The sequence below is a fragment of the Rhinolophus sinicus genome, linkage group LG02 (genome assembly GCF_036562045.2).
Source record: "Rhinolophus sinicus isolate RSC01 linkage group LG02, ASM3656204v1, whole genome shotgun sequence".
NCBI classification, from domain to species: domain Eukaryota; kingdom Metazoa; phylum Chordata; class Mammalia; order Chiroptera; family Rhinolophidae; genus Rhinolophus; species Rhinolophus sinicus.
The window spans coordinates 87,328,734-87,356,652 of NC_133752.1; the positions used below are offsets into that span (position 1 = coordinate 87,328,734).

The 27,919-nt window shown below is 35.7% G+C and overlaps 1 protein-coding gene across 3 annotated transcripts in view; it reads right to left on the bottom strand.

The window, feature by feature from the left end:
- RAB18 (RAB18, member RAS oncogene family) overlaps window positions 1-27,919 on the bottom strand; it is a 61,190-nt gene that overhangs the window by 31,720 nt on the left and 1,551 nt on the right. For all 3 annotated transcript variants that reach the window (XM_019731536.2, XM_074324757.1, XM_019731537.2), the window contains exons 2-6: window positions 24,982-25,037; window positions 10,674-10,735; window positions 3,875-3,947; window positions 2,544-2,662; window positions 2,403-2,469 (exon numbers count right to left, since the gene is read on the bottom strand). In XM_019731536.2, the coding sequence (XP_019587095.1) occupies window positions 2,403-2,469; window positions 2,544-2,662; window positions 3,875-3,947; window positions 10,674-10,735; window positions 24,982-25,037 (377 nt within the window). The remainder of the gene's footprint in view (window positions 1-2,402; window positions 2,470-2,543; window positions 2,663-3,874; window positions 3,948-10,673; window positions 10,736-24,981; window positions 25,038-27,919) is intronic.

A 27,919-nucleotide genomic window follows, 5' to 3' on the forward strand; every position in this document is an offset into this window, starting at 1 on the left:
TCATTAACTGAAGGATCATGTGCACTCTCTATTGGGTCATACCAACCAGCTTAAAAGCCTACCCAAATTATTGTCCATCCTATTAACCAACCAACCAACCAACCAACCAACCAACCAGCCCTCCAGTCCACATATTCTTCTAGCAGCCACCCAGTTTCTCTGCTATCTTTCAAAGCAAAATTGTAAAGAGATATCTACATAAGCTGTTTCCACTTTATTATCTCGCATTCTTTCTTCAAACTACTCTAATTAGGCTTTTGTTCCCACCACTCCATTGAAACTATTCTTTTGAAGACCACCCACAACCTCTGCCTTCTTCAGTCCAATGTCATTTTATTTGACATCGTGCAGCATGTGATACAGCTGATCACCTTCTTTAAATACTTTGTTCACTTGACTTCCAGGACACTGAACACTTCTGAGACTCCTCCTCTCACTGGCATGTCATTCACAGTCTTATTTGCTGGCAACTCCTCTTTCTGCTGACCTCTAATTGTTGGAGCACACCAGGATTCAATCTTCAGCACTTTTCTATAGTTTTTCCTATAGTGATCACCCCGATCCCACGACATTAAATGGTACTTAAATGCCAATGACCAGCATGTCCACTGTTATCTGAAAGACAGCTCATTCTTATGTTTAAGCAGAATTGTTGATTCCCTACTCTCTTACTCAAACCTGTTATCTCAATCTTCCACAGCCAGTTAATGGCAGCACAATCCATCTCGTTTCGCATGCCAAAAACCCAAAGTTATCCTTGATTCTTCTCTTTCCTTAGTCTCCACACCCAATTTATCATCACTGCCTGTCAGCTTTACCGTCAAAGTATCTCGCAATCTGCCAACTTTCCACCTCCCACTGCTCACGTAGTCACAACCCCCCCGCATCATCCATCTGGGCCACTGTAATAGAATAACTAGCCGATTGCTTCTGCTTCTCATGGACCATTTCCTACACAACTGGGTCATTGGTTTTTTTTTAAAGAACATCAGATCACAGCATTATTCCCTTATTTTCCACCACACTTGGAATAAAATCCATTTCTTTAGCATATCCTGTGAGGTCCAACATGACCTTTTTAAATCTCATCTCCCATCATCACCACCCTTTCCCTCCACACACACTGCCCCAGCCCACAAGCTTTGTTCCTGTTTCTTAACTACATTAAACTGGTTTCTACCTCTGGAAATACTTGCTATTCTCTCAGCCTGAGATGTTCTCCCTCTAGATGTTTACATGAGGGATTCTTGCTCAAACGGCAGTGCCCTGAAGAACTTTCCCTAGTCAGCTCCCACCCTGGTCGTCCTCTCTCTCCTTACAATGTTTTATTTCTTTCATAGCACTACTTACTTTTTAAACTCTGTTTCCTGTACTAGAATATAAGCTCCATGAGGGCAAAAGGTTTGTTCATTTTGTTCACTATTCAATATCCTGTGTTCAATAAATAGTAAATAAACTAACGTATAGAAATGAAGGACACCCAGCAAGTAAGCAGTAGGGACAGTACTTGGTTCCTAAAATTCCCTATACCTTTCACTTACACTGCCGGGTTCTAGCTATACATGGTGTACTCCCACATCCATTTCCTGATTCCTTAGGTTCTGGCACCAGGAACAGCGACACTGGTCATTCCCAAAGCTGACAATCAACCAGAGTGTTTTTATATACTGTCTTCCAGACCTTCTTTCAGACCTGTGATAAGGCCCAAGGGCCTGTAATTTTCAAAAGCTCCCCAGGTGTTTCTGATATGGGCGAAAGGTCGGCAAACTTTTCTAGACGAGAGGTTAGCAAACATTTTTGTATAGGGCCTGATAGTAAAGATTTTAGGCTTCAGATACCACGTGGTTTCTGTTGTAACTATTGAACTTTGCCATGAAGCCACAGACAATATGTAGGTGACTGGGCATGCTGTGTTCCAATACAACGGTGGGGCCAGAATTGGTCCATGCTGTACTTTGCCAAGCTCTGCTCTACCACACTTCTGAAATATTAATGTGCACACAAATTACATGAAGATCTTGTTAAAATGCAGATTCTAATTCAGAAAATCTGGGTTAGGGTTCGAGATGAAGCATTTCTAGCAAGCTCCCTGCCGATGCCACTGCTGCTAGCACATGGACCAGCAAGGAACAACTTGACAGTGAGAGCCTGGCTTTACTGATGCCTTACGTCCTGAAAGGAACGATTTGACTGTGTTCTGTATGTTTACATAATGTGATCCTATATACATTTTTTTTAATAGAAGGAAAAATAAAGAACCTGATTCTATAGTAAGATTTTATAGCATGGGACAACTATTAACTAAATACATATATTTTATGATTCATAAAGAAAAAATTCAGTAGAAACTCAATTTCTAAATTCCTCCTTAATAATAAAAGGATAAATATTCACACACCTACCAATAAATAACATGGAATGCTTTCGTGCAAATTTCAGGCCTTCTTTTCTATCGACTTCACGGTTTTCCTAAAAGATAAATGCAAAGATTAAGAAAAGCTACCAAAATATACAGCCAAAATGCCAAGTGTCTAACTTCTTACCTTATCAATTTTATTTCCAACTAGCATGTTTACTATGTCATTTCTCGTGCAGTATGTTTCCAATTCATTTAACCAATTATCCAGTTTAACAAAGGTATCTCTTCGGGTGACATCATAAACTAAAGTAAAAAGAGTCATTTATTAAATAAGCATTTAAAATAGGACAGAATGGCATTGTATTTCTGATATGTAAATAGAAACTAATGTTACTACATAGGCAAGTCAGTAGGTTTTAAGCCTTCCATGCTTAACCATCAGTGTCTACTGACCCAGATGGAAGAAACAAGTGCATAAAGAAAACAAACGCATACATTTACATGCACACACACACACTTTAATTTTATTAACACACTGTGAGAGAAATGAAATTATGCCCTGTGCAGTAACTGAAAATTAATTTAAGCAAAACAGCTGTTGCCATTCCTAACCAAAAAATGGGTTGTTCTAAAACCAATGTGTTTAGATCCAAATCTGTAGCAAAATACAAAAAAATTTCATATGAATTTAAACATTTATTAACTTGTTAATTTTTTCCTTACAAGAATCAGAATTTTCAACTTTGAAAAACTATGTAAAGTTAGTAGATGGAATCCTGTTGTCTTCCTGTTATCACTTTCATCTTATTCTGATTATAATAAAGAGCTTTATTAATTTACAATATTTTCTAAACTTAGGAGATACCAAAACCAAAACAATAATAGATGCTGTAAATTAACAGAAATAAAACCAAAGCGTCACAAGTCATGACATAAAAAAAGAATTCTCCCTATAACTGATCAATATCCATGTTAAACAGTTTCCCAGGAGCACTAACAACAAGCACTTTCCAACAAAGTACACTGAGAATCCATATTTGGTTTTTAAATTTTGTGTGATTCTCAATCAATAGTGTTAAATTTTGTGGTTATGAATCAAGTGTTAAGTGCTTCATGCTATTCTTCAGACTGATAAAACAGGTTCCACTAAGCAACACTCTTCTTTTATAAAGTGCAGCAAATATATTAACATGATGCTCACTGAAGATCAGTTTCTGGTAATACTCTAACACGGACCAACTATTAAACCTCACTTATGGCCTCATCGACATGTGCTTTAAAACCAGATAAATCAGTCTGATCTTTATTTTTTTAATTGCTAGACAAAGGGCTGAAAAGAAATCCTAAAAGTTTAAATATTCATTAATTAAATGAAGTTAATACAACTTCAAGTTATATAAAAGTAGCCCTAGAGAAAAATAAAACAAAAACTTACTGACCTTCGAAGACAAGGAAAATCAGAAATTCTAATAATGCACAATGTTTTTAAAACAGTGTATTAAAGTAAAAACTTACCTAATATAACACCCTGTGCACCTCTATAATAGCTGGGAGTTAATGTTCTGAACCTCTCTTGACCAGCAGTATCCTAAAAGTGACAATCAATTACTATTAAATAAAACAAAATATAAATGACAGACATTCAAAATACTAATTTAAAGAGTAGAAAGTCAAACAGCATTATTAAAAATATCAATGCAGCTCATCTAAAACTTGAAATTTTAATAAGACGTGTTCTCTTACAAGTGTTACATTAAATAAAATTAAATACTGACTCATCTCTAAAAAAATGCAACTACCGTGTTTCTCTGAAAATAAGACCTAGCCGGACCATCAACTCTAATGCGTCTTTTGGAGCAAAAATTAATATAAGACCCGGTCTTATTTTAAAATAAGACCGGGTCTTATATAATATAAAACCCAGTATAATATAATATAATATAATATAATATAATATAATATAATATAATATATATAATATAATAAATACAATATAATAAATACAATATAATAAATACAATACAATACAATACAATACAATACAATACAATACCAGGTCTTATATTAATTTTTGCTCCAAAAGACGCATTAGAGCTGATGGTCTGGCTAGGTCTTATTTTCGGGGAAACACAGTAAATAAAGGTTTTCTATCACTTTGGATTTAGATTTTTATCACATAGGAAACCCATTTCATTGAAAGCCATGGTTCTCAACTCTGGCTGCACAATGAAATTTCCTGGGAAATGAAAAATACTGATGCCTGTTATTGCACTTCACAGATGTTGCCTTCTTTACAAATTCCAGGTAAGACCCTCTACCAGCAAAAAGATTACGATTCACTTTACTGTGATACTAGCTTTATTGTGGTGATCTGGAACAAAACTCACAGTATCTCTGAGGTGTGCTTACATATGGTATGAGGTAGGGGTCTAACTTCATTCCTTTGCACGTGGCTATCCAGTTGTTGAAAGACTATTGGAATCCCCATAGAACTAACTGCCTTGGCAGCCTTGCTAAAGGCCCCTGATTCTTACTGAATCTTGCTTTTAGGACATGGGGCTGTCATTGGAAAGATCACCTTGTCTTTTTTTTTTTTTTTCCACTCAGCCCATGTTTGGCTTGACCATTTTTACAGCTGGCTTTCGGTTCTCCACCTGCTATCTCCCCTTTTACCTGTCTCAACAATACTGGGTCATATCACTCTCTGATGTTCAGCAGTCTTTCTTGGTGCATGTTCTAGTTTCACACTCTATTCCTTGGGGGAGGGCAATACCAGTCATTTTTTCCCCAGGAAACTGAGTCACATAGAAGTGGAATAACTTGCCTGTTACACAGAAACAGGACTAGATCTTTGGTCTTCTGACTTCCAGCCTTTCAAGGGGTCTTTAGTCACTTATACTGTAATGTCACTATCTAGGCCAACTGATGGCAGGCTAAATTTTAATTCTAAAAATACAGTTGCCTAATATTTTTATTTTTTAATTCTGAAAAAGGGCCTAGTAATGATCTGTTACCTTTAAAAAAAAAAAAGAGAGAGAGAAGAAAGAAAAGCAAAATACTAATGCCTGTATCCAACCCCCAAAGATTCTGACTTAACTGGTCTAGGGAATGACAGAATTTTTAAGATCCTCCCAGGGATTCTAACATGGAATCAAGGTTGAGAACCACTAATTTAAAGAGATACAAGGAGTGTTTTATTTTAGGAAAACAAACTTAGCTTGAAAGTGCTTTCTATGTATCTTCTTTTAGGATAATGCATAAAACCAAATAAGATTTCATGAGGAAGGGACCTCATCTGCTTAATCATCAGTTTAACCCCAGTGCGTGGAGAAAACATCAATTTTTGTTTTAAAAAAGAACAAACTAATTAACAAGCCTCTGCTTCTGGGCCTGGTTCCCTCTGTTTTCTTTCTACCATCCTTGGACTACGGATTCAAGGTACCTAAGATTATGCAAAGCAGCAGTTGGCAATCTGCTGTCTCAGCCCACTACCTGTGTTATTATGTAAGGTTTTATTAAAGTTTTATTGAAACACAGCCAGACCCATTCACTTATACACTGCTATATGGCCCACCTTAGGGTTGCACTAAATATTTACTATCAAGTCTTTTAAGAAAAAGTTTGCAGTCTGCAAATGTAAAGTAACCTGAAAAAAAGTAAGTATGTATATCAAATGTCAATTTAGCGACCAGTCCCATGTTTGTAAAACGTGAGTTTAGCTATGGGGCAAACAGAAGCTCTTTTAGATATAAAAAGTGTTAATAACCTCTAAGAGGTTTTTAAGATTGGAGAGGAATTTTAAACCAGCAGTCACATGATGCAGCAATACCTAGTTTCTTTGCCTGGCCAATGCAGAGAATGCTTTAAGAAAATAACAATAGGTAGAGAGTGTCTGAGGTAATGTATAGACCAATAAAAGAAAACTTAGGAAATGAAATTTCAACATAGACTATTCTGTACATCCACTACTCTTCCACAGATAAGCTTACATAAATGCAGAATGTCCTTACTTCCAGATTCTCACCACTACAAAAACTGCTCCCCGACCCCTGCCATGTTGAAGTGAAAAAGTAACAAAATCAAAATTAAATTTTCTAAACATAAATTTATGAGATAATAAATATTTCTCTCTTTAGAAAAATTTTCTTTGCCTCAAAGTGTCTTACAAAATCTGCCTCTGGCATTTAAAATTATTCAATTTGTGTGTTTACTCAAAACAGTAATACATATTAAAAGCTGCATAAAGTGGTGGACTTCCTATCTAAAGCAGATTATCATTCAGGCAATATGATACAGGTCAGGGCAAGGACCAAGCATGAACTATTTTTCGCCCAAGACCTTTTGTTACAATGGGAAAAAAGCCATTTTATTTGCATAGTGACAATACCCACACTTTAATAAATTAATTTCCAAAACTAGCAAAAAGCATTTGAATATAAATTTGTTCCCTTTGGTCTTTACTGAGATCAACTTCAATAACTGCTTTGATGAAGCACAACATAAAAATCAGAACTGCCAACTCCTGTTAAATATACAAAAAGCCCAATGTTTTCAAAGTAAAGATCAAAGCAAAAAATGTTTCACTGTTAAAATATCGCACGTGATGTACATTTTCATGTGAATATTTAATTAGGGCAGATGTTTACAGTCTTGACATTTTTTGATTTACCTACAAAAATGTTTAAGTAGGTATGATAATTTGGGCAAAAAACACTGTGCCTTAGTACTAGACCAGGATTTGTAACAACTCTAAAATTTATATGCTTAAATAGTCAGAAGTTAGATTTTTCCTTGTGTTTGTTTTCAATACAGGAATATGTTGTAAGTGTAATGACATCTTTGTAACACAAAAGCAGCAGAGCTCATTATCTTTATCCTGTGGTTTTATTCTCTGATGAGAGAAGAGAGAAAAGATTATTGAAGACAGAGATGTATAAAGGGTTAGAAAGGATCTAGAAAGGCTACATAATAGAAAGTGGGAGTAAGGGAAGGATACAGAGAAAAACAACCTCAGAGGTGCCAAGTAGTAGTTCATGATATGTATGCAGCACTTTCAGGAGGCTTTGGGGCGGGGCTACACTTGATTATTCCATTTGACTGATCCTAGAGGAGCTTCTCCGTAGGAGAGGAACTGATTTTATTGACATAAATAAAACCATAGAAGAACTAGAAGAAACTATGGGTTCACATATTTCTAATACTGAATGAGAAGGTCTTCCTAAATATGACATGACACCCAGATACCATGAGAAAAGAACTGATCTGACCACATAAACACTAAAACCTTGCATGGCAAGAACATCTCCCCTAACACTTCACTCCCCACACAAACACGCTCATCAAAACAAGACTTGAAGGTAAATGACAAACTGAAAAAAAAAACGTCAGTAGCATACAACATAGTATTTTACACATACACACACACAAAACACACACAAGAACATTAACATACATTCATCTTAAATAGGATTTAAAAATAAAAAAATTAGCATTTGACAAAAACCTAGTATTTTAACATTTGAAAAACATGAATGATAATATAAAATGAACAAAGGATATAAAAACTCATTTAAAATATAATTAATAGAGTTTTTTTCAGCCTGTTTCGTATGTATCAATGTTAAATCTTCACATTCTTTGAGCCAACAATTCTACTTCTAGGTGAACATCCTAAAGTACCTGGCCAGGGACACACAGGATGTTTTATAAAGCAGGATGCCCATCAGGGCAGCTGATCTTTGTGAAATACTAATAACAATGTAAATATCTTTCCCTAAGGGGTGACTAAAGTAAGGTATAACCATAAGATGGAATACAGGTGGTCACTTAAACTGATGTGCCTCTACACTCATTGACACAGAAAAATGTACACAGAGTGTAAAGTGTGTGGGTGAAGGGCAAACAGGTGAAAAAACATAAGATACAATCCTTTCTTCTGTAAAATTGCACATACATTATGTGTAACAGTAGGCACATGCTTAGGTATGTTAATAGATGTTAACTAAAATGTAGACATTGGTTAAAGATAAACTTTCTTTTCTATTTTGTATTATTCAATGATCCTTTTTAGAATGAGTGTGTATTATCCTTATAGTCGGGGAAACGTCTCTTTAAAAAATAATTATAGGTCTATGATAAAGATGTCACTTCAGTAATACCTGCCACCCTTTTTATTAGGCAGAAACTATAAAGTAAATAAAAAACAAAGGAACCAACAAACAAAAAACTTCTCGTACGAAAGATCTCATGACAACCATCAAGCCTCAGATCCTACTCTAATCTGTACGTTTTACAAAGTAGTACCAAGGGCAGAAACAGACAATAAATCAACCATAAAAAGTATATGGAAAATCAGGCCCCTACGTAAGTACAGAAAGCAGCCAGCGTTCTTAAACTGTTCAATATATTTCACTATGACCTAGTCCAACATTTTTCAAATTGCTTTCTGTTGGGCATTACAGTTCTGATTGATACTAAAGGTTTTTGGGGGAGAGGAGCAAATAGGCTACCAATCACGTAAAGTATTATATGTTAGAAAAAATTAACAGGAAGAAACATTAGACACACTCCTTATTTCGGATAAAACGTTTGTTAGGAATAGTGTGCCATTCAGAGAATGCTAGGAAGATGAATGCGATCATACAAGGAATAAACACTTGGGGTTTCGATCTGTAACTGATGCCCAGACAGCGCTTAGTATTTACCCACCACTGTGAAGTATGTCTCAATTTGATGACTGCTGACCAGTTCTAACATTATTTATCATGTTACAAAACAGATTTATATATTTAATTATAGTATATATAGAAATGAGATACCTAAAATGGTACATTTTATAAATCATGTATGTAATATATATTTAATATATTAGTAACCATATTTAAAGATAGATATAGAGACATGGTAGATAGACAGACAGATAGATGAAAGAAAGGGAGGGAGGGACGAAGGAGAAAGACAGAGAAGGGCACACAGACGGACACTGAGCATCTGGGGTGTTTGTGACAGTTAATGCTACCTAATCGGCATTACCATGAAGGGGTCTAGATAGCCGGGCAATGTGGGTCACATGACCAGGTTCACAGGCAAATGAAAAGCAAAGAAGCCAGTATAGAAAGACTGGGCATCAGTACTGAAAAATAAATCTGAAGTTGGCAAACTCAAAATTTATAAATATTTATACTAACAAACATGAAAAACGTTTTTTTCTAAGTATCACTTCATTCTCTTTCTCCCCAACAAGGGCCTTTAGTGTTAGTTCGGTCTAACTTGCATTTTTAAACTTTAAAGAAATACGTTCAGTAACAATGATTCTCTCTGGCAGCCAAGATAATTATTTTTCATACTTTGTTCTGTTTTTAAATATTCTGAAGTGATGACATTTTTTTTTAATTTATAAAAATTTATTTTTCAATTACTGTTGACATACAATATTATACTAGTTTCAGGTGTACAAAAAAAAAAACACAGAGTGGTTAGACATTTATGTAACTCACAAAGTGATAACCCCAGCAAGTCTACTACCCATCTGACACTGTACACAGTTATTACAGTATTACTGACTTATATTCCCTATGCTGTACTATACATCCCCATGACTATTTTTCCCCCAATTATAGTTGACATTCAATATTATTTTATATTAGTTTAAGGTGTACAGCACAGTGGTTAGACATTTGTATAATTTATGAAGTGATCCCCCTGATAAGTCTAGTATTCACATGACACTATTCATAGTTTTTACAGTATTATTGACTATATTTCCTATGCTGTACTTTACATCCCGTGACTATTTTGTAACTACCAATATGTACTTCTCAAGCCTTTCACATTTGTCACCCAGCCCCTCAACCCCCTCCCATCTGGTAACCATCATTTTGGTATGGAAGCAATCGAAATGCCCATCAATAGATGAATGGAAAAAGAAATTGTGGTATATTTATACAATGGACTATTGCTCTGCCATAAAAAAGAACGAAATCTTATCATTTATGACAACATGGATGGACCTAGAGGGTATTATGCTAAGTGACATAAGTCAGACTGAGAAAGACAAATACCATATGATATCATTTACACGTGGAATATAAAGAACAGAATAAAGGGATGATATATTTTTAAAATTTAAGTAAAACAAGCCTCTGCTTAATTACCCAACTATAAGATATAACTATTTCTTATCCTTTAATGAACATCAAATCTCCTAAAAGTTATTTAATACAAAGTGTTCATTCACCTCTAATACTACATATACATCTTTGCTTCTTTAAAAAGTACATTAACATTTATACAAATGCATTTTAGAAACTCTTACCCATATTGCAAGTTTAGCCTTATTTCCATCCACTGAAATTGTTTTCACCTTAAAGTCAACACCTTGAAAAAAAAAAAACATTTTGATAAGAATCTCAGTAAAATATAGTTTCAAAATCAATTACCAAGCAAACCAGAAAACAGAGAAGCCACATTATCAAATACCCAAATTCACAGTTATGGATGTGAAGATAAAAAAAACCAAAAATGTCAGTAAAGTTCAGCAGCTTAGGATTTAATCCGGATAAATGAAAACCAGATGCCTGTAGAATTCAAACACTCACCTACCTGTACTTCTTGAAAAAATAAAAATTTTACTGAAAAAATAAAATTCAATGAAAGGTGGTGATGGACTACGCACATTAAAAGCCAAGAGCTAAAATTCACGGTGCCAAAGTAGACAAGACTATCTATGGATGATTGCGGATGGAGCCAATTTTTCAGGGGCTCTCTAAGCATCTACACACCATTATTAAGAGTGTTGTCCACAGCCAACCAACCCCCTAATTCAGATTCTGACTGTAGGCAACCGGGAGGACTGATAAAAATATAAAATGGCCGCTCACCTCGTGTCTTATGAATTCTTTGTTTTTATCCTATAAAACAGTTTTATAGCCTCATCAATGATCACTTGCTACTGCACAAATTCGAAAACAGAATTTACACTCAGAAACATTTGTGCCCAACCCTCTAAGAATCTTCAGAAGTGACAGAGGGGTGCTCAAAGTTCTGTGAAACTCTTCTGTTAGTACTAATTTATGTAAAGAGAAGAAGTTTTAAGAAGTCACATAAGAGTTTACTACAGTAACCCCCCAAGAAGCCTCTCCTTTACCAGGAAAACCAGTTGACACATGCCATCTGGCTTAAATGAACAGTAACTGCCCACAGTATCAAAAATAATACGCAGTTTACCCACTGGCCAGAGGGAAAACTTTAGCTCAAGAAGCTTGGAAAGAAACTTTCAAAAGATCTTATTAGCTTGTCACAATTAATTCAGAAAGCCAGAACTAAGATGAATGTGCAGCGCCCTCATACACTAAATGCTTAGAACACCTGTCACCAATATGGAAATATATTAGTAACTCCAGGACTATTTCTGATGATACATTACATATACAAATTAGATAATAAAAATGCATTTCAAAATGTGCATTTTGCAGGTCTTTCTGTAAGCCAAAGATTAAGAGGAAAAACAAGTTTGGTCTTTGTGCTACAGTAATAAAGGAGTTGATAAAGCCATGCCTAGAATGATAGGCATCCATTAATTAGTTAAAGGGCAGTGTCAATTACACAGTCCAACGTAACCCGCAAAGTTTCTCTGCAGCCAACAAAACAAAGAAAAAAAATCCCATGTATTAAATAATCTTGTATTCACCAGGTATAGATTAAAAAAACAATGCACCATCTATATAAAGATATGAAATTATTTACATTTTACTCATATTGCCTTAAAAAACAAAACCTAAGAAAATTTGGATACAGGAAATGGTTCTGACTCAGTACAGGTACTAAATGAAGGCCACTGGCAAACATTACATAGAGACAGCCTGTCATACATATTCTACAGTTAAATTCTCAAGGTTTTTCAGAGAGTAAAAAACTTTATTTTCTTAATAAACCCAGACAACACACTCAAGAACAATCTGACCTTTTTCTAGCTACCAGCAATTAGTTTATCCACAAAAAGAAACTCATTGCTCCCAGATCGTTTGTTTTCTTCCCCTCCCCGATCCTTTCTCTTTTATAATTTCCTGGTTTTTGCCTATTTGTGGATATCTAATGACTGTCACTGTCATTGTTACAATTTGCATGTCGATAACTGTCACCAAGTTATTCTTTTAATATATTAGACCTGAAAGCTACAGAGAACACACACCCTCAGGAAACACTGGAGTCCTACCATCCAAGCGAACAGACCTGGGTAGCCTGAAGGGGCACCTCGTCTGGCCTCAGCCTCCGTGAGCCCCCATTCCCCAGCCATCTTCCCTTATTTCCTCTGGAGACTCAAGTGCGGACTGACACTCAGCTCTTTAGCTCGCACATGCTCAAACAGCCTCTTCATCAACCCTGGTCCTTCCATCCCGCCAGTGGCTGTTAATTTGTCTTCCTTGGTGAAGGCAGTGGGAATCTTTTAGATAAATTTGATCTTGCCAACTACAAGATTTGAGTAAACTATTTTTTTCCTCATTACTCTTTGTTTTCATGGATCTCAAAACTCTGACAGATTTTTAGTCAAGTTGTTTCCATTAAAAAGTACTAATTTTACAAACTAATAACTTAAAAACTGCCACACACAAAAAAACAAATGGTCCACAAAACATTCTCCTTTCCCTCTGAAGATGTTATGATGCATTGTAATCATTAACGAGTCTTTTACTATTACACTTAAACAGCCAACTGAGACAAACAGCTCTGAGACCGTTCTTCCACCACTGATTAAGACAGGGCTGGCAGGTATTGGGGATAAGATTCATTTAACTTTCTGAGCTTTCTGGGCAGACTTGGTGCCCTTACCAGCTCCAGCTGCCTTCTTGTCCACTGCTCTAATGACACCCACAGCAACTGTCTGTTCTCGGGTCATGAACAGCAAAACGACCCACAGGAGGGTTGTCAGAGAAGCTCTCAACACACAGGGGTTGCCAGGAACCATGTCAACGATGGCAGCATCTCCAGATTTCAAAAACTTGGGGCCACCTTCCAGCTTTTTCCCTGAACGACGTTCAATCTTCTCCTTCAGCTCAGCAAATTTGCAGGCATGTGAGCTGTGTGACAATCAAGCACAGGTGTATATCTGGCACTGATTTGGCCTGGATGGTTCAGGATACTCACCTGAGCAGTGAAGCCAGCTGCCTCCATTGGTGGGTCACTTTTGCTGTCACCAGCCACATTGCCACGATGAACATCTTTGACAGACATTCTTGACATTGAAGCCCACATTGTCCCCAGGAAGAGCTTCACTCAAAGCTTCATGGTGCATTTCAACAGACTTTACTTCAGTTGTAACATTGACTGGAGCCAAGGTGACCACCATGCCGGGTGTGAGAACACCTGTGTCCACTCGGCCCACAGGGACAGGACCACTACCACCAATTTTGTAGACATCCTGGAGGGGCAGACACAAAGGCTTGTCAGTTGCACGAGTTGGTGGCAGGATGCAATCCAGAGCTTCAAGTAGCGTAGTTCCACTGGCACTGCCATCTTTACGGGTGACTTTCCATCCCTTGAACCAAGGCATGTTAGCACTTGGCTCCAGCATGTTGTCAGCATTTCAACCAGAAATTTGCACAAACGCTAGTGTGTCAGGGGGGTAGCCAATTTTCTTAATGTAGGTGCTGACTCTCTTAATGATTTCCTTGTATCTCTTCTGGCTGTATGGAGGCCCAGGGGAATCGATTTTGTTAACACCAACAATTAGTTGTTTCACACCCAGTGTGTAAGCCAGAAGGGCACGCTCACGGGTCTGCTTCACATTCACCAGCACCAGCAGCAACAATCAGGACAGCACGGTCAGCCTGGGATGTGCCTGTAATCGTGTTTTTGATAAAGTCTGTGTCCTGGGGCATCTGTGATGGTCACATAATACTTGCTGGTCTCGAATTCCCACAGGGAGGTATCAGTGGTGACACCACGCTCACATTCAGCTTTCAGTTTACCCAAGACCCAGGCAGACTGGAGGAGCCCTTTCCCATCTCAGCAGCCTCCTTCTCAAATTTTTTGGTGGTTCCTTTGTCCATCCCACCACATTTGTAGATCAGATGACCAGCAGTGGTAGACTTGCCGGGACCTACGAGTCCAATGACAATGATGTTGACGTGTGTCTTTTCCTTCCCCATTTTGGATTCGATTTAGCGGTTTTCACTACACCTGTGTTCCGGCGGCAAACCCGTTGCAAAAAAGCTACACTATCTTTTCAACCTCCTCATGTGGATGACAAGGATCTCATAACAGAAGCAGAACATCTAGGAAAAAACATTCCTAAGTTTCTCCTCTACTACAACACTGAACACTTCTGTGACCAGAAATGTGTGGGGTTTTCCCACAACAAGCAATTCTCCAACTCTCCAGGGACAATAGCCAGGTGTCCGTCTGACAATTCAATTCTGATACCACCCAGGCCTGATACTATCTACCTGGAGCTAGAATCAGATCCCACCATGTAAGGGCTCAGTCCCGTAAGACTGTCACACCTACCAATTCAGATGCCAATAACAAATCCAGATTGTTACCTGTGCTTCTGGCTAACTGGCTATAAATCAGAGGTTCCCATGATCCCCTCCTCTACTCGATTAATTTGCTAGAGCAGCTCAGTGAACTCAGGAAAACAGTTCACTTACTAGATTATCGTTATAGAAGGATACAACCAGGAACAGCCTGAGGGAAGGCATGCACAGGGCCAGGCTTGAGGGAAGGAGCACAGAGCTGCTCTGTCCCCTCCAAGCTCTCCATCCTCCCAGCACCGACACGCCTTCCCCAACATGGAAGCTTTTCCCCTCAGATCAAGAACAAAGCAAAAATGCCTACTCTCACCACTTCTATTTTACAGAGTACTAGAAGTTCTAGCCAAAACAATTAGGAAAGAAAAAGAAAAGAAAGGCATCCAAATAAGAAAGGAAGTAAAATTATGTCTGTTCAAACACTCTTATATGTAGAAAATCCTAATGATTCTACTAATACTACTACTACTACTACTACTACTACACACACACACACACACACACACACACACACAAAGAACTAACAAATGATTTCAGCAAAGTTGTAGGATACAAAATCAACACACAAATATCAGTTGCATGTCTATCTATACACTAGCAATGAATAATAATAAAAAATTTAAAAACCATTCCATTTACAGTAACATCAAAAAGAATAAAATACTCAGGAATAAATTTAACCAAGGAGGTTTAAGACTTATACACTGAAAACTACAAACACTGCTGAAAGAAAATAAAGAAGACAAAAATAAGTGGAAAGACATGCTGTGTTCATGAGTTTGAAGACTTAATATTGATAAGATGACAACACTACCCAAAGCAATCTATAGATTCAACACAACCCCCGTAAAAATTCCAATAGTTTTTTTGCAGAAATGTTAATAAAATGACTTTCAGACTCCATCTATGGAGGGGGACTGGAAACCCAACCTTGTGATTAGATGGTTGGAACCCAACCTCTGGGGGGGGAGAGGGGCTGGAGGTTGACTCAATTACCGATGGCCAATGACTTAATCAGTCATGCCTAGGTAATGAAACCTCCACAAAAAACCGAAAAGGAAGGATCAGACAGCACTCAGGTTGGTGGAACATGGGAACTGGGGGAGAGCGGCGTGCTTGAAGAGGACATGGAAGCTCTGGGCCCCTTCCCTATGCTTTGCCCTATGCATCTCTTCCATCTGCCTGTTCCTGATTTATAGCCTTTTATAATAAACCAGTGATGCAGTAAAATGTTTCCCTGAGTTCTGTGAGCTGCCCTAGCAAATTAATCAAACCTGAGAAACTTGAGGGATTTATAGCCAGTCAGTCAGGAGCACAGGTGACAACCTGGGATGTCAACTGGCATCTGAAGTGGGGGATGGCGAGATGGGAGAGGGCAGTCCTGTAGTACTGAACCCTTAACCTGTGGGATCTTACACGATCTCTGGTTAGATCGTGTCAGAATTGACCCAGCTGGTGTCTTGAGAACTGGTGGCATGGGAACTTCTCCCCCCTCCCCCAAGGAATTGGAATTAGGTCCAGGAACTCAAAAGAAACGGATAAACAAAATGTGGTACATACATAGAAAGAATGGAACATTATTCCACCATAAAATGGAATGAAATTCTGACATATGCTACAACATGGAAGAACCTTAAACATACCACGCTAAGTGAAATAAGGCAGTCACAAAAGGACAAATATTGTATTAGTATGATGCTACTTATGAGTTACCAAGACTACACAAATTCAGAGACAGAAAACAGAATAAAGTTTACCAGGGGCTAGGGGAGAGTGGAGTAGGAGTTATTGTTTAACTAGCACAAGAGTTCCTGTTAGAGGTGATAAAAGTTCTGGAAATGAACAGTGGTGATGGTTGCAAAACAATGTGAATGTACTTAATACCACTGAATTGCACATTTAAAAACAGTTAAAATTATAAATTTTATGTTATCTATATAAAACTTCTAGAAGAAAACAAAGGAGAAAAATCACTGTAACCTTCTGTTAAAGTTACAAAACTGAAATCACCATCCATAAAGAAAAAAAACGATAAACTGGATTTCAAAATAAAAAGCTTCTGCTCTTAGAAATATCTTGTTAACGACAAGAGGAGCCACAGACTGGGAGGAAAATATTTGCAAAGTATAAATAATCTAATAAGGGACTTATATGCAGACTATATAAAGAACTCACAATTTCAACAATGAGTAAAGAAAAAAACCCAATTAAGAAATGAACAGAAGATTTGAACGGACACTTCACACACACACACCCCACATATAATAATGCCATATAAGCCCTTTAAAAGATGTTCAACATCATTAGTCATTAGAGAATGCAAATTAAATCACAATGAGATACCAATACACACCTATTAGAACGTTTAAAATTTAAAAGGCTTATCATACTAAGTAAGTATAATAGGTGAGGATGTGCAGAAACAGGAACTTTCATATACTGCTGATGGTAATGTAAAATGATACTTTATTAAAAAATGGCCAAACTGTTTTTCAAAGTTAAACAGGCATTTGCCATTTAATCCAGCAATCCCATTATTGAGTATTTACTCTAGAGAAATACAAAATTAATATCCATATAACATCCTGTACTTGAATGTTTATAACCAGTCGATTCATAATCACCCCAAACCGGAAACAACCCAAATGTCTTACAACGGGTAAATGTTATCAACTCTCAAACATCCACACAATGGAATATAACTCAATAATAAAAAGGAACAAACAACTGACGTACAACAACTTGCATGATGCTCAAAGGCATTATGCTAAGTGAAAAAACTCAGTCAGAAAAGGTTACATACTACATTATGCCATTTATATGACATTCTAAGACAAAACTGCAGCAAAGAGGACCAACCAGTAGTTGCCAGGGGTTAAAGGCAGGGGAACGTGTGACTAACAAGGGAGATAATATTATTAGGTCCTTTCCTGGGATGATGAAAACTGTCTGGCATCCCAATTGTGGTGGTAATAGTATAACAATATACATTGTTATAATACATAAGTGATTAAGTTAAAATTCAAATAACCGTATACCAAACACAAATCAATTTTACTGTATGATTTTGTTTTTAAATACTGCAATCAATATGTAATGTGTTAGGAACATAATAGGTCAAAATTATTTTCTGAGAGAATAAATTATCAGAGAACATGTATCATTTCTGCTTCTTTTAAATTTAAGATTTATTTTGTTGTCAAGTTCAAGACTGATTTTTTGAAATTGTTTCAGGGGCTTTTAAAGTAACAAAGTTCTTTACTCAAAAGATTTGTTGATTGTGTTTATTCTATTTCCCTATGGCCTTATTTGTGTCTTTTGGATCTATCTAATTATGAAAGACATAACAAATCTAATAACTATTTTAATCAAATTCTTCTCTTATGTTATGAACAGATTTTGCATATATGTTTATGACTGTTATGGCTGCTCTGTTAATTAACTGGACCTTTCATAATTACATAATATCCTATTTTATTCTATCCAATGCATTAACCTTAAATTCTACCCCAACTTACATTGTATTACCACCTCTGCTTTTGTATTGTTTACATTTGCCTGGCCCATCTTTTCATTTTCAACCTTTCCTTATTTGTTTTAAGTGCTCTTCAACTACATCTGACATCAGAATTATTAGAATATCCATTCATATTTAGTTAACTGATATATTTAACTGTTGCTTCTCTCTTATGTTTAGCATTTCTCACATTTTGTTCAAATCTGCATTTGATCCTTCTTACTGTTGAGTTGATGTGTTAAAAAAAATACCAAGTTAGAAATTAGGAGGCTGGGTTTAGTCTCAGCTCCTTTACTAGGTAAGGTCTAGATAGGTAAGTGTTAACCCCTTTAAGTCAATTTCCCCCTATTATCAAGGAATATAAAAATTCCTGCTTTACCTGCATTTTTAGTGTGGTTTTTCTGCGGCGGTGAGGGTTAAATAAATGACAGCAAGGAAAGTGGGCATCAAAAGAGGTACTATAAGGATCAAATACATGGTGATGGAAGGAGAACTGACTCTGGGTGGTGAATACACAATGGGATTTATAGATGATGTAATACAGAATTATACACCTGAAATCTATGTAATTTTACTAACAATTGTCACCCCAATAAACTTAAAAAAAAAAAAAAAAAAAAAAAAAAAGGTACTATGAAAGTTTTAAGGATCCAATGGAGAACAAGATTATGAGGACCTAGAACCCAAAATCTGAGTTTACACACAATTTTAAAAGTATAAACAATAAAATGTGATAAATGCTCTGGTAACCCACAGGACAGGTTACACATGTTTTAAGAGTTGAGAAGGACTGAGAGTTGAGGAAGAGAGAAGATGTACCTTATAAAGATTAGAATCTGGGGGATAAAGAACACCCTGGCAGACCAGGGCTTTCTGCGGTGACTACTTAAAGAGGGAGAAAGCCTGTGATGCCTCCTGGTCTTACTGCAGATAGCAACGCAAGATAAAAGATTTTGGAGAGGAAGGAGGGTGTGGAGGAAGGTCTTGTCTGGCTGAATTGCGAAGCTCCAACTTGATGCCTGCTGGTGGACATGAGGCTGGAAAAGGGGTGAGTGGTCTTACTTCAAAAGGGAATAATTTCCAATAAATGAGAAATAAAATTAAGAAACACATTCCTAAATCAAAGATTTCACATATTCAAACTGAGAATTCAAACTATCCAGGCAGCAACGAAAATAAAACACACCACACCAAATCCTATGGAACACTGTAAAACTTGTTATTAGAGTATATCTTTATTAAAGAATAAGACTAAAAATAAATTAAAATTCATCTTAAGAAATTAACAAAATAAACCAAAAGAAAAGTAGAAAGGAGAGGGGGGAAAATAAAGTAATTCCTCAAATAATACAATAGACACATTTCTTAGAAAAGAGAGACAACAACAGTGTACCAAAATTTACAAGTCAAGAAACAAGAGAGGAGCGTAAGTTCAGATGATGAAGAGTTTAAAAGAATATTAACTTAAGAGATAAGTTAACTAATTGCACTTAACTTACAAGTGCAACTAAAAGAGATAAGTTGAGATGCTTTCCCAGTTACACTTCCAAGACTGTCCTAAGAAATAGAAAATTTGAAGAGGTTAGAATGGTAAAGAAGGGAACAGGATCAGATTCACAGGTGAAATGTAATCTTTAAAGAACAGATTAATTCCAATAATATTGAAGCCAGTAAAGACAATTTAAAGAGTTGGAAAGTGCCTTCATTTTATAAACCAGTGCAACTTCAATACCAAATCCTGATTTTTAAAAGTTACAAAAAAGCAGAGAGCATCTTATGTATAAAAATAGATGTAAAAATTCTAAATTAAATAGCCAGAAATATATCAAACAATATGAGTGAAGACTTATCTAGGAAAACAAGGATATTTCAGTATTAAAAAAAAGTCTATCAACCATTAATCAATGCTGAAAAAGCATATGAAAAAAATCACAACCTTTCCTAATAAAACCTTTAAGTAAAATAGAAAAAAGAAACTACTTAAATATGATGAAGGATTTGCCATTTGCCATTATTCTAACTAAAGAAATGCTAGTGCCATTTTTATCACTTTATTCCAAGTAAAGTGTTTAACTGAATGAAATTATATGAACAGAATAGTCACATTTTTCTTTGAATTGTCTCATATTTCCAAATATTTTTAACAAGCACGTTATGGCATCAAACAAGAATAAACTCACTACTTTCCATTTTAATTAAATTATATTTTAATAAGTAAGCCCAAACTATATGGTACATTATAGATGGAACAGATTTGGTCTCTGCCCTTAGAAGCCTACCAGGTAATATAAGGGCATAGTCATAGGTATTTTTTTTAAAGTTTACCAAGGGAGTGATAAGAATCACTGATATAATTCAACCAATAACAATCCAAATTTGTCTAACTTTAGTGGAAATGTATCACCCTTAAAAAACATTTTCAATATTTTAACAATTTTAAGTCTTATAAACAGATTAAGAAATAGGTTGTGAGCCGGTCTTAAATAGAGAACTGGTTTTAAAATTTTCTAATTTTTTAATTTGACAGAAGTTTTACTTACAGCACTTTTTTAATATTCACCAATTATCTAAAACAGAGTAAACTAAAAAAGAGAAACTTGAACATGAAGAAAATGTGGCCTATTTAACCAGATTACATATAGTGCAATTAATTTCTACAAGAATCTATTCTCCACAGTTAAATTTCAACCAATTCTATCTATGCATCTGATTAAGAACCTCAGGTCAGCAACTGTTTAAATACCATTATATGGCCTGGTCATAGCAGAAAAATAAATTTAATACCTTCTTTTTTTTTAAACACTCCCACGTAACAAACAAAAAAACTTGGTCAAAATATTCTTGCAATTTTGTGTGTGTTTGTGTATGTTATTTTGATATCTGAAATGTTATCTTGAATTATGTCTTTAAATATATAAATATCCTTTTCTAATTTCCATTTCTACCATTTTCTCTCTAATTAATTTTAACATTTTAATTCATTTTAGTAAATTTTACCCACTTTGCCATTTCTAGCTTCCTTGTCCTTTATTATATTTCCCAAGTCTCTATTAGACCTTGTGACTTCCAATTTCACCCTCATTTCAGTGATTTTGTTTTCTTATTTCTTTTTCTTTCCCCTCAATAAGCTTACGTTGCATTTGCTTACGTAGTCATACTATCGCCTCCCAAGCCTCTCATATCACCGCTTTGTGCTCTCAGAGGTAAATACTTTCATTAAGGTTTTTAAATCCATGACACAATGTTTTGTCATGATTTTCATCTTCTTTATAGCAATATTTTTTCTGGTGAGTATTCTTCATTTGTCCTTTCTGTTTCTGTTCTTTCTTCTTTTTTAATTCTTGAATGGCGGTAGTGGCCTTGAGCCAACTTCCTTTTGAATTTTTACCTTTGAAGGAAGTGGGGTTTTCCTGGACAAGCTATTTATAGGTGGGCCATGCTGGAAGCCATAATGGCTCCAATTCTAAACCAGCTGAACTTTTTCTTGATTCAGAGTTTTACATGAAAATAATTTAGATTTTTTACTTCTCACCGGCCAATGGAGATAGGCGGCCTTGAGGTTTTCCCAATGCAAAGGCCCAGCTCCTCCCCTACCACTACAGACACAGACAAATACCCAAGTGGCTTGTTCCCATTAACTCCTGTTTGGCTTCATCTCCCCAAATTCTTACAATCAAACCAAGTGCAGGAAGACTCCTGCCATTAGCTCAAGAAAGTGAATTTTCAGTTTGAACATTTGAAATCTTTGATTTAGGAATGTCTTTCTTAATTGTCAGGCCCCTTTTGTTGTTGTTGTTTTATTTCTTATTTATTGGGAATGATTCCCATTTGGAATGATTCCCATTTTGCTTTTGCAAACAAGGGGTTTGGGTTTTGCACCTCAAGGTGGGCCTCTCAACTTCATAAAGCATCTCTTGCTGGCGCTGAGCTCGGAAGCTGTGGCATCTTCTCCCTACCTCTCACAAGTAGCCTGCTTAACGTCCACTGCTTTTGGCAGCCACTCCACCTATTTTGTGGCCTGGGGTTTTAGCTGTCTTCTAGTTTAGTGGAATATAGGGTTTGTGTTTCAGTTTTTCCCTCTTTTTGTTGTTATTAGCTATGTAACTGCCAGAAAACAAAAGAAGAAATGCCAACTGTATAGTACCATCTTCAAACCCTAAATCCAAAACTAGCTTAAAATAATATTTTCTACAAGACAGAAATTTAAGTGTCTCATCATATTTCTGAAAGATAAAGGTGTGCTTTCCTTACTTAGTATTTTACTGTGATGTAAAATACTACTTTTCCACAAAACACTAATTTTCACAAGGCCATTAACAATTGAGCTAATTGTTTTTATTTTAAAAACTCGTGTGTATTGCTTATAAACTAAGGCAGAAAATAATCTGATGCCTAAATGTAAAAGATACTTTTCAGACCCATGGACCATTTGGGGAACAAATTTATATATATTCTCATCAGTGTGCCACAATCTTAATATTTGTTTTTAAAGCAGACAAAGTCTTTTTAGTCATAAGGGCAACACAAGTTCTATCGTCTGCAAGGCCCCAGATTCTATTTCAGTTTGAAATGAAGTAGTATTATGTTATATATAAGATCATTCCCTTAGTAAAATTTTAACTCTAGGCAAGTTTATGTTCCTGCCAGTTACCATTCTTCCACTCCTCGCTATCCATTATCAAGCATATTCTGAGCAAAATGAAGTTTTACTAACAAAATTCTTAAAGAAGCAAATAGCAAAGCCAAATTAAAATGGATTTTGAGTTACTACTGTTTTAAATAATTCCCTTCCACACATATATAGAGTACATCTGTAAATGTTTACATGGCATACAAAAGCTAAGTAATATCTGATATAATTTATTAAACATTTAGAGCACTGAGTTTACGTTGATAGAAAAAAACAAAGAAGAGCTCTTCCTCACAGAATTCTAAATAAGAAATTTAGACAGAATGATGGATTTCAAAAATCACCATCTGACAACTACCAGTTGGAATGACAGGATGACCCCTTACAGTGGACAAATCTGGCGTATGTCACCTTAAGTAACCAAAGGCCCATCACCAGTAATGATATAAACATGAACCACTCAGAGAAGCACTTTTTTTTTGTAGAATTCCTGCTAAAAATACATAACCTAAATCTAACCATGAGGATACACTGGACAAACGCAATTGAAGGATATTATATAAAATAACTGACCTATGTACATTCTTCAAAAATGTCAAGGCTATGGAAGACAAAGGAAGATCGAAGAACTGTTCAAATTAAAAGGGACTAAAGAGAAATGACAACTGAATTCAATGTGTGATCCTGGACTGGATCCTGGACCAAAAACAATTCTTTTTCTTTTACTACCTATAAGATATTAGTGGAACAACTGATGAAATCGGTCTGTATATAGAACTGTATCCATGTTCATTTAGGAAATACACAATAAAGTATTTAGAGGCTAAAAACATCACGTCTGCAATTTAATCTCAAACAATTGGAAAAAAACAAGAACCATGTGTATGTACAGAGAGAATGATAAAGCAAATCTGATAAATATTAACATTTAAGGAATTTGGATAGACAGGAATTCTTTGTACTACCTTTATAACTTTTCTCTAGGTACGAAATTATTTTAAAATGGAAAAAAAAACAACAACAAAAAAAAAAAACAGACCCACAATAAATGAAAACAGTAAAGCCAGTTTAGAGTAACTATTTCCCCTAACAACGCTAGAGATCATCTTTACTACATTCTACTCATCAAATCACGAAATTTTAGAGCTGGAAGAAAAATGTACTACCTCTCACCAAAACTTCTCAAATGACATGAAGGCAATGATGTCAAATGCCTTGCTCAAGATCACCAGTTCAAGGCAGAGCCAGACCACTGTCCTGCTCTGACTCAGCTCTTTCAACTATTGCAAGCTGTTTCTTGATACCTCTATACTGTCACCTACTCCCTAAACATGATACCAAACTACTTAGCTCTATCTTCTCATCCAGTCTAAGAAATGAGTGTGGCAAACCATTCTCAGGCAATCTAAATTTCATTTTAAAAAGGCATTTAGGTGTCACTGCTCCTAACAATCTTTAATAACTAATATTGATAAGTATGTTGTGTTCCGAATTCATGCCAGATACTATAACAAATGCTAAAAATTAACACATGTATTGTTAGGCAGTGCTGTTAGGTCCACGATGATAGAAACCTAACCTGTATTACTCATCAATATAACCCCACCTCTTAGGACAGTGCCTGGCATACAATAAATATTCAGATAATTGGATATTGCTAAATCAAAGACAATCCACAGTACAGGAAAGAAACTGTTTGCAGATAATCGTAATATCCCGTGTTAACAAAGTGCCATGAGACAACAGATAAGTGAGTTATTTTTGCTTGGTAAGATCTAAAAAGGCTTCAGAAATGGAATGACGCCAAAGTTAAGCCTTGCAAGACAAACAAAATTTCAACAGACATGGAAGCAATGAAGTGGTGAGAGGAGGGTAAGGGGGAATTAGAAAAACAGCCTGAAGGCAAGAAAATATTTGGCATTTCTATTAAATTTTTAAATAGGCTTACCTATTGTTGCTGCAAGTTCTGGATCAAAAGTATCATCTGTGAACCTCAAGAGCAGGCTAAAAGAGATGTTAAAAAGACACATTAGAAATTTGACTTTTTCTTTCTAATCATTTGATAACTGTGTTCATGATTGTTATATTTTGTAACGAATTAGATGCATCTAAGAATAGGATAAACGTCTGTTCCCAAAATATTGCCTCAGTGCAGGTATATACAGAAGAATTATATTACTGGAGAGGCGATTAAAGAATCCCAAGAGCAAGAGTTTACTAGAAAACATATTCCCCATGCTCCCTTACACAATCCCCCAACTGTGACATGTAGTACTACCTCAGAGGGATGAAAAGATATACTACTAAAAAGTGAGGGCAGAAAGATCACATGAGGCCCAGGGTATATTCCGGCAAATGTTATGCCACATATGTGAAATCAAGTAGGTAACAGGGAGCTACCAAATGCTTTGAAAGAACAAAATGGCTAGAACTGCTCTATATTTTGAAAAGTTAATGCCAGCAAAAAAATGTAGGAAAATCAACAGGAGACAGCTGCCATGGTTACGGTGAGAGATTAACAAAGGCCTAAACCTAGGAAATGGTAAAGAAACTAAAAAGGAAGGGGTGAAATTAAAGCAAGACACCAGATTAGAAAGGTACTCTAAGATTTTCCATCTCCCAGAATTATTTTATTTAATGAGGCAGAAGTGTCAATTATTAGCAGCTGCTCAAAAATAAAATCTAAGCCTTTGTTAAAGACCTAGATTTATAAAATTAATCAAGCTTCCCTCAGATTATATCTCCTAAAGTAGGACAAGACTGTTCTATTGACCTGTTTGCATTAATAAAATAAAGGCAATAGCTATTAGATGTCTGAGTTGCAGAAAAATATTTTTATGGGTTGTAATTATTGCTGTTATAGAGTTGTTGTTTATTTGTTTTTTTTTGGTCAAGAGTATACTGTAAAACATAGGGCCTCCTGAGACTTCCCAAACCCAGTATCATTGATTTTATTGGAAGAATTAACTCTCCCTTTCTGTTTTGCTTTCCTGTGTTTACCACAAAAATAAAGTAGAACAGAGAATCAAATTGTAGATTTTTCTACTTAACATTGAACTCCCTTGACTATAACTATTTTTACTTACTTTCAACATGAGTCAGGTGAGAGTACTAATAAGAACCTTAAAAGACTACTTACAAAAATTTTCTTCTCTCCCCAACAGCAAACTTTAAATTAACAAAAGTGAAAACTTCACCAAAAATTTCAGTCACCCATAATTTAGGAAGAGAAAAGGTATATATCTGTACTTGGTCACCACAGAACATACTATTATAAAAACATAAGTTAACATAACTTCATGGGGTTGTAGTAGTAATAATAATACCTAAATAATACAAATAACAACAGTATTGGCTATTATTTACTAAACATGACAACAATGAGCCAGACACTGAGCCAGGGGTTTTTCTTACATAATTAATTGTTAATCTTTACAACAACTCTTGTCATCAATGATACTTTGTCAGGAAAGGCAGGAAATGGTATGGTGCAAAGCAACCAATTTTAATCCAGGCTCAGTAGAAGTCAGATCTTTAGCCAGGGATACAATGGTAGCTCAAAATGTATTCTGAATTCTTTGCATGTATTTTTCTAGGCAGAGAGTCCATTTCCCAATTAGATATTGAAAGGAATCCACAACCTAAAAATGATTAAGAACCACAGCTCTACAGGATGTATATTTAAGCTTTCATATTTTCAGTTAAAGGAGCAAAATACTCTCCATGCAGAGCTATAGATGGAAGGAGTAACTACCATCATTCCACTAAGAGGAGACCAAATTTAGAATAAACAGTGTGATTATAACTAATCTGCATTTCTTAATTTACAAATGAAATTAGCAAAGAAGGATGGGGATAAAAGGGCATAGGAGGGACAGCAATTTACATAACAGAAGATCTCTATAATCCTTTCCAGTTTCTGAAACACTGCAACTTCTTTTACTTCCCTATGGAATCAAGAATCTTACATATTAACATTAAACAGGGTTGTAAGGATTTCTATTCCAACCTCACTTTTCACATGAAGAAATGAAGGTCTAGTGTGTTCAAGTATCACACACAAGGTCACACCAGTGGCAGCACTAGTTTCATAATCCTGATCTTCTGGCTGATAACACACGCTCATTACACTCTTAAGAATCTGAAATAAACTGGAAAAATAACTAACTAATATGAATTAGTTAAGATATTCTTTGTTGTGCAATGATTTCACAACACAAGTGATATCTCACTTCCACTAACTCTAGATCTGTAAAGAAACAGAAACAAACTATTAGTTAGAATAACCCTTTAAGATTATACCCATAACATATGTTTTTCTACTAACTTGTCTTAAAAAGCATAGGCTTCTATTTTAGTAGTCATTTATTCTCATCATATCCAGAAAGATACGTGTTCAAGGTTCTTTTCCATAGCATATTACATACACAATAATGTATATCTAGCTAGAAAAATAAGACAACATTCTCTTTAAATGCAATCTTTCCTTGAAAGAGACAGCTACAGGTGTTCAAATTTTGCTGTGAGGTGATCACTCACCACTAAATACTGAGAAAAAGTCTGGAGCAGATTAGATCCAAAAAAATCTGAGAGGCAGGAACTAAGGAAATCGGTAAATCCACTTAATATATTTTACTCTAAAGGAATAACCTCAATTATGTGAACACTGTACCTCCAATTAAACTTCCAGAAAACTTTAACATAACTTAACTAGTCATCCATACATTTACAAAAAGTGCCAACCAAACATGTATTGAGTTCAACCACATAAAATGATACACAACCATTACTGACTGAAAAAATCAGCAATTTCAGATGCCTTAACTTAAATGAGAGTCACATCTCAAGAAAAAAAGGTCACAAGGCTATGGAATTACTATTAACAC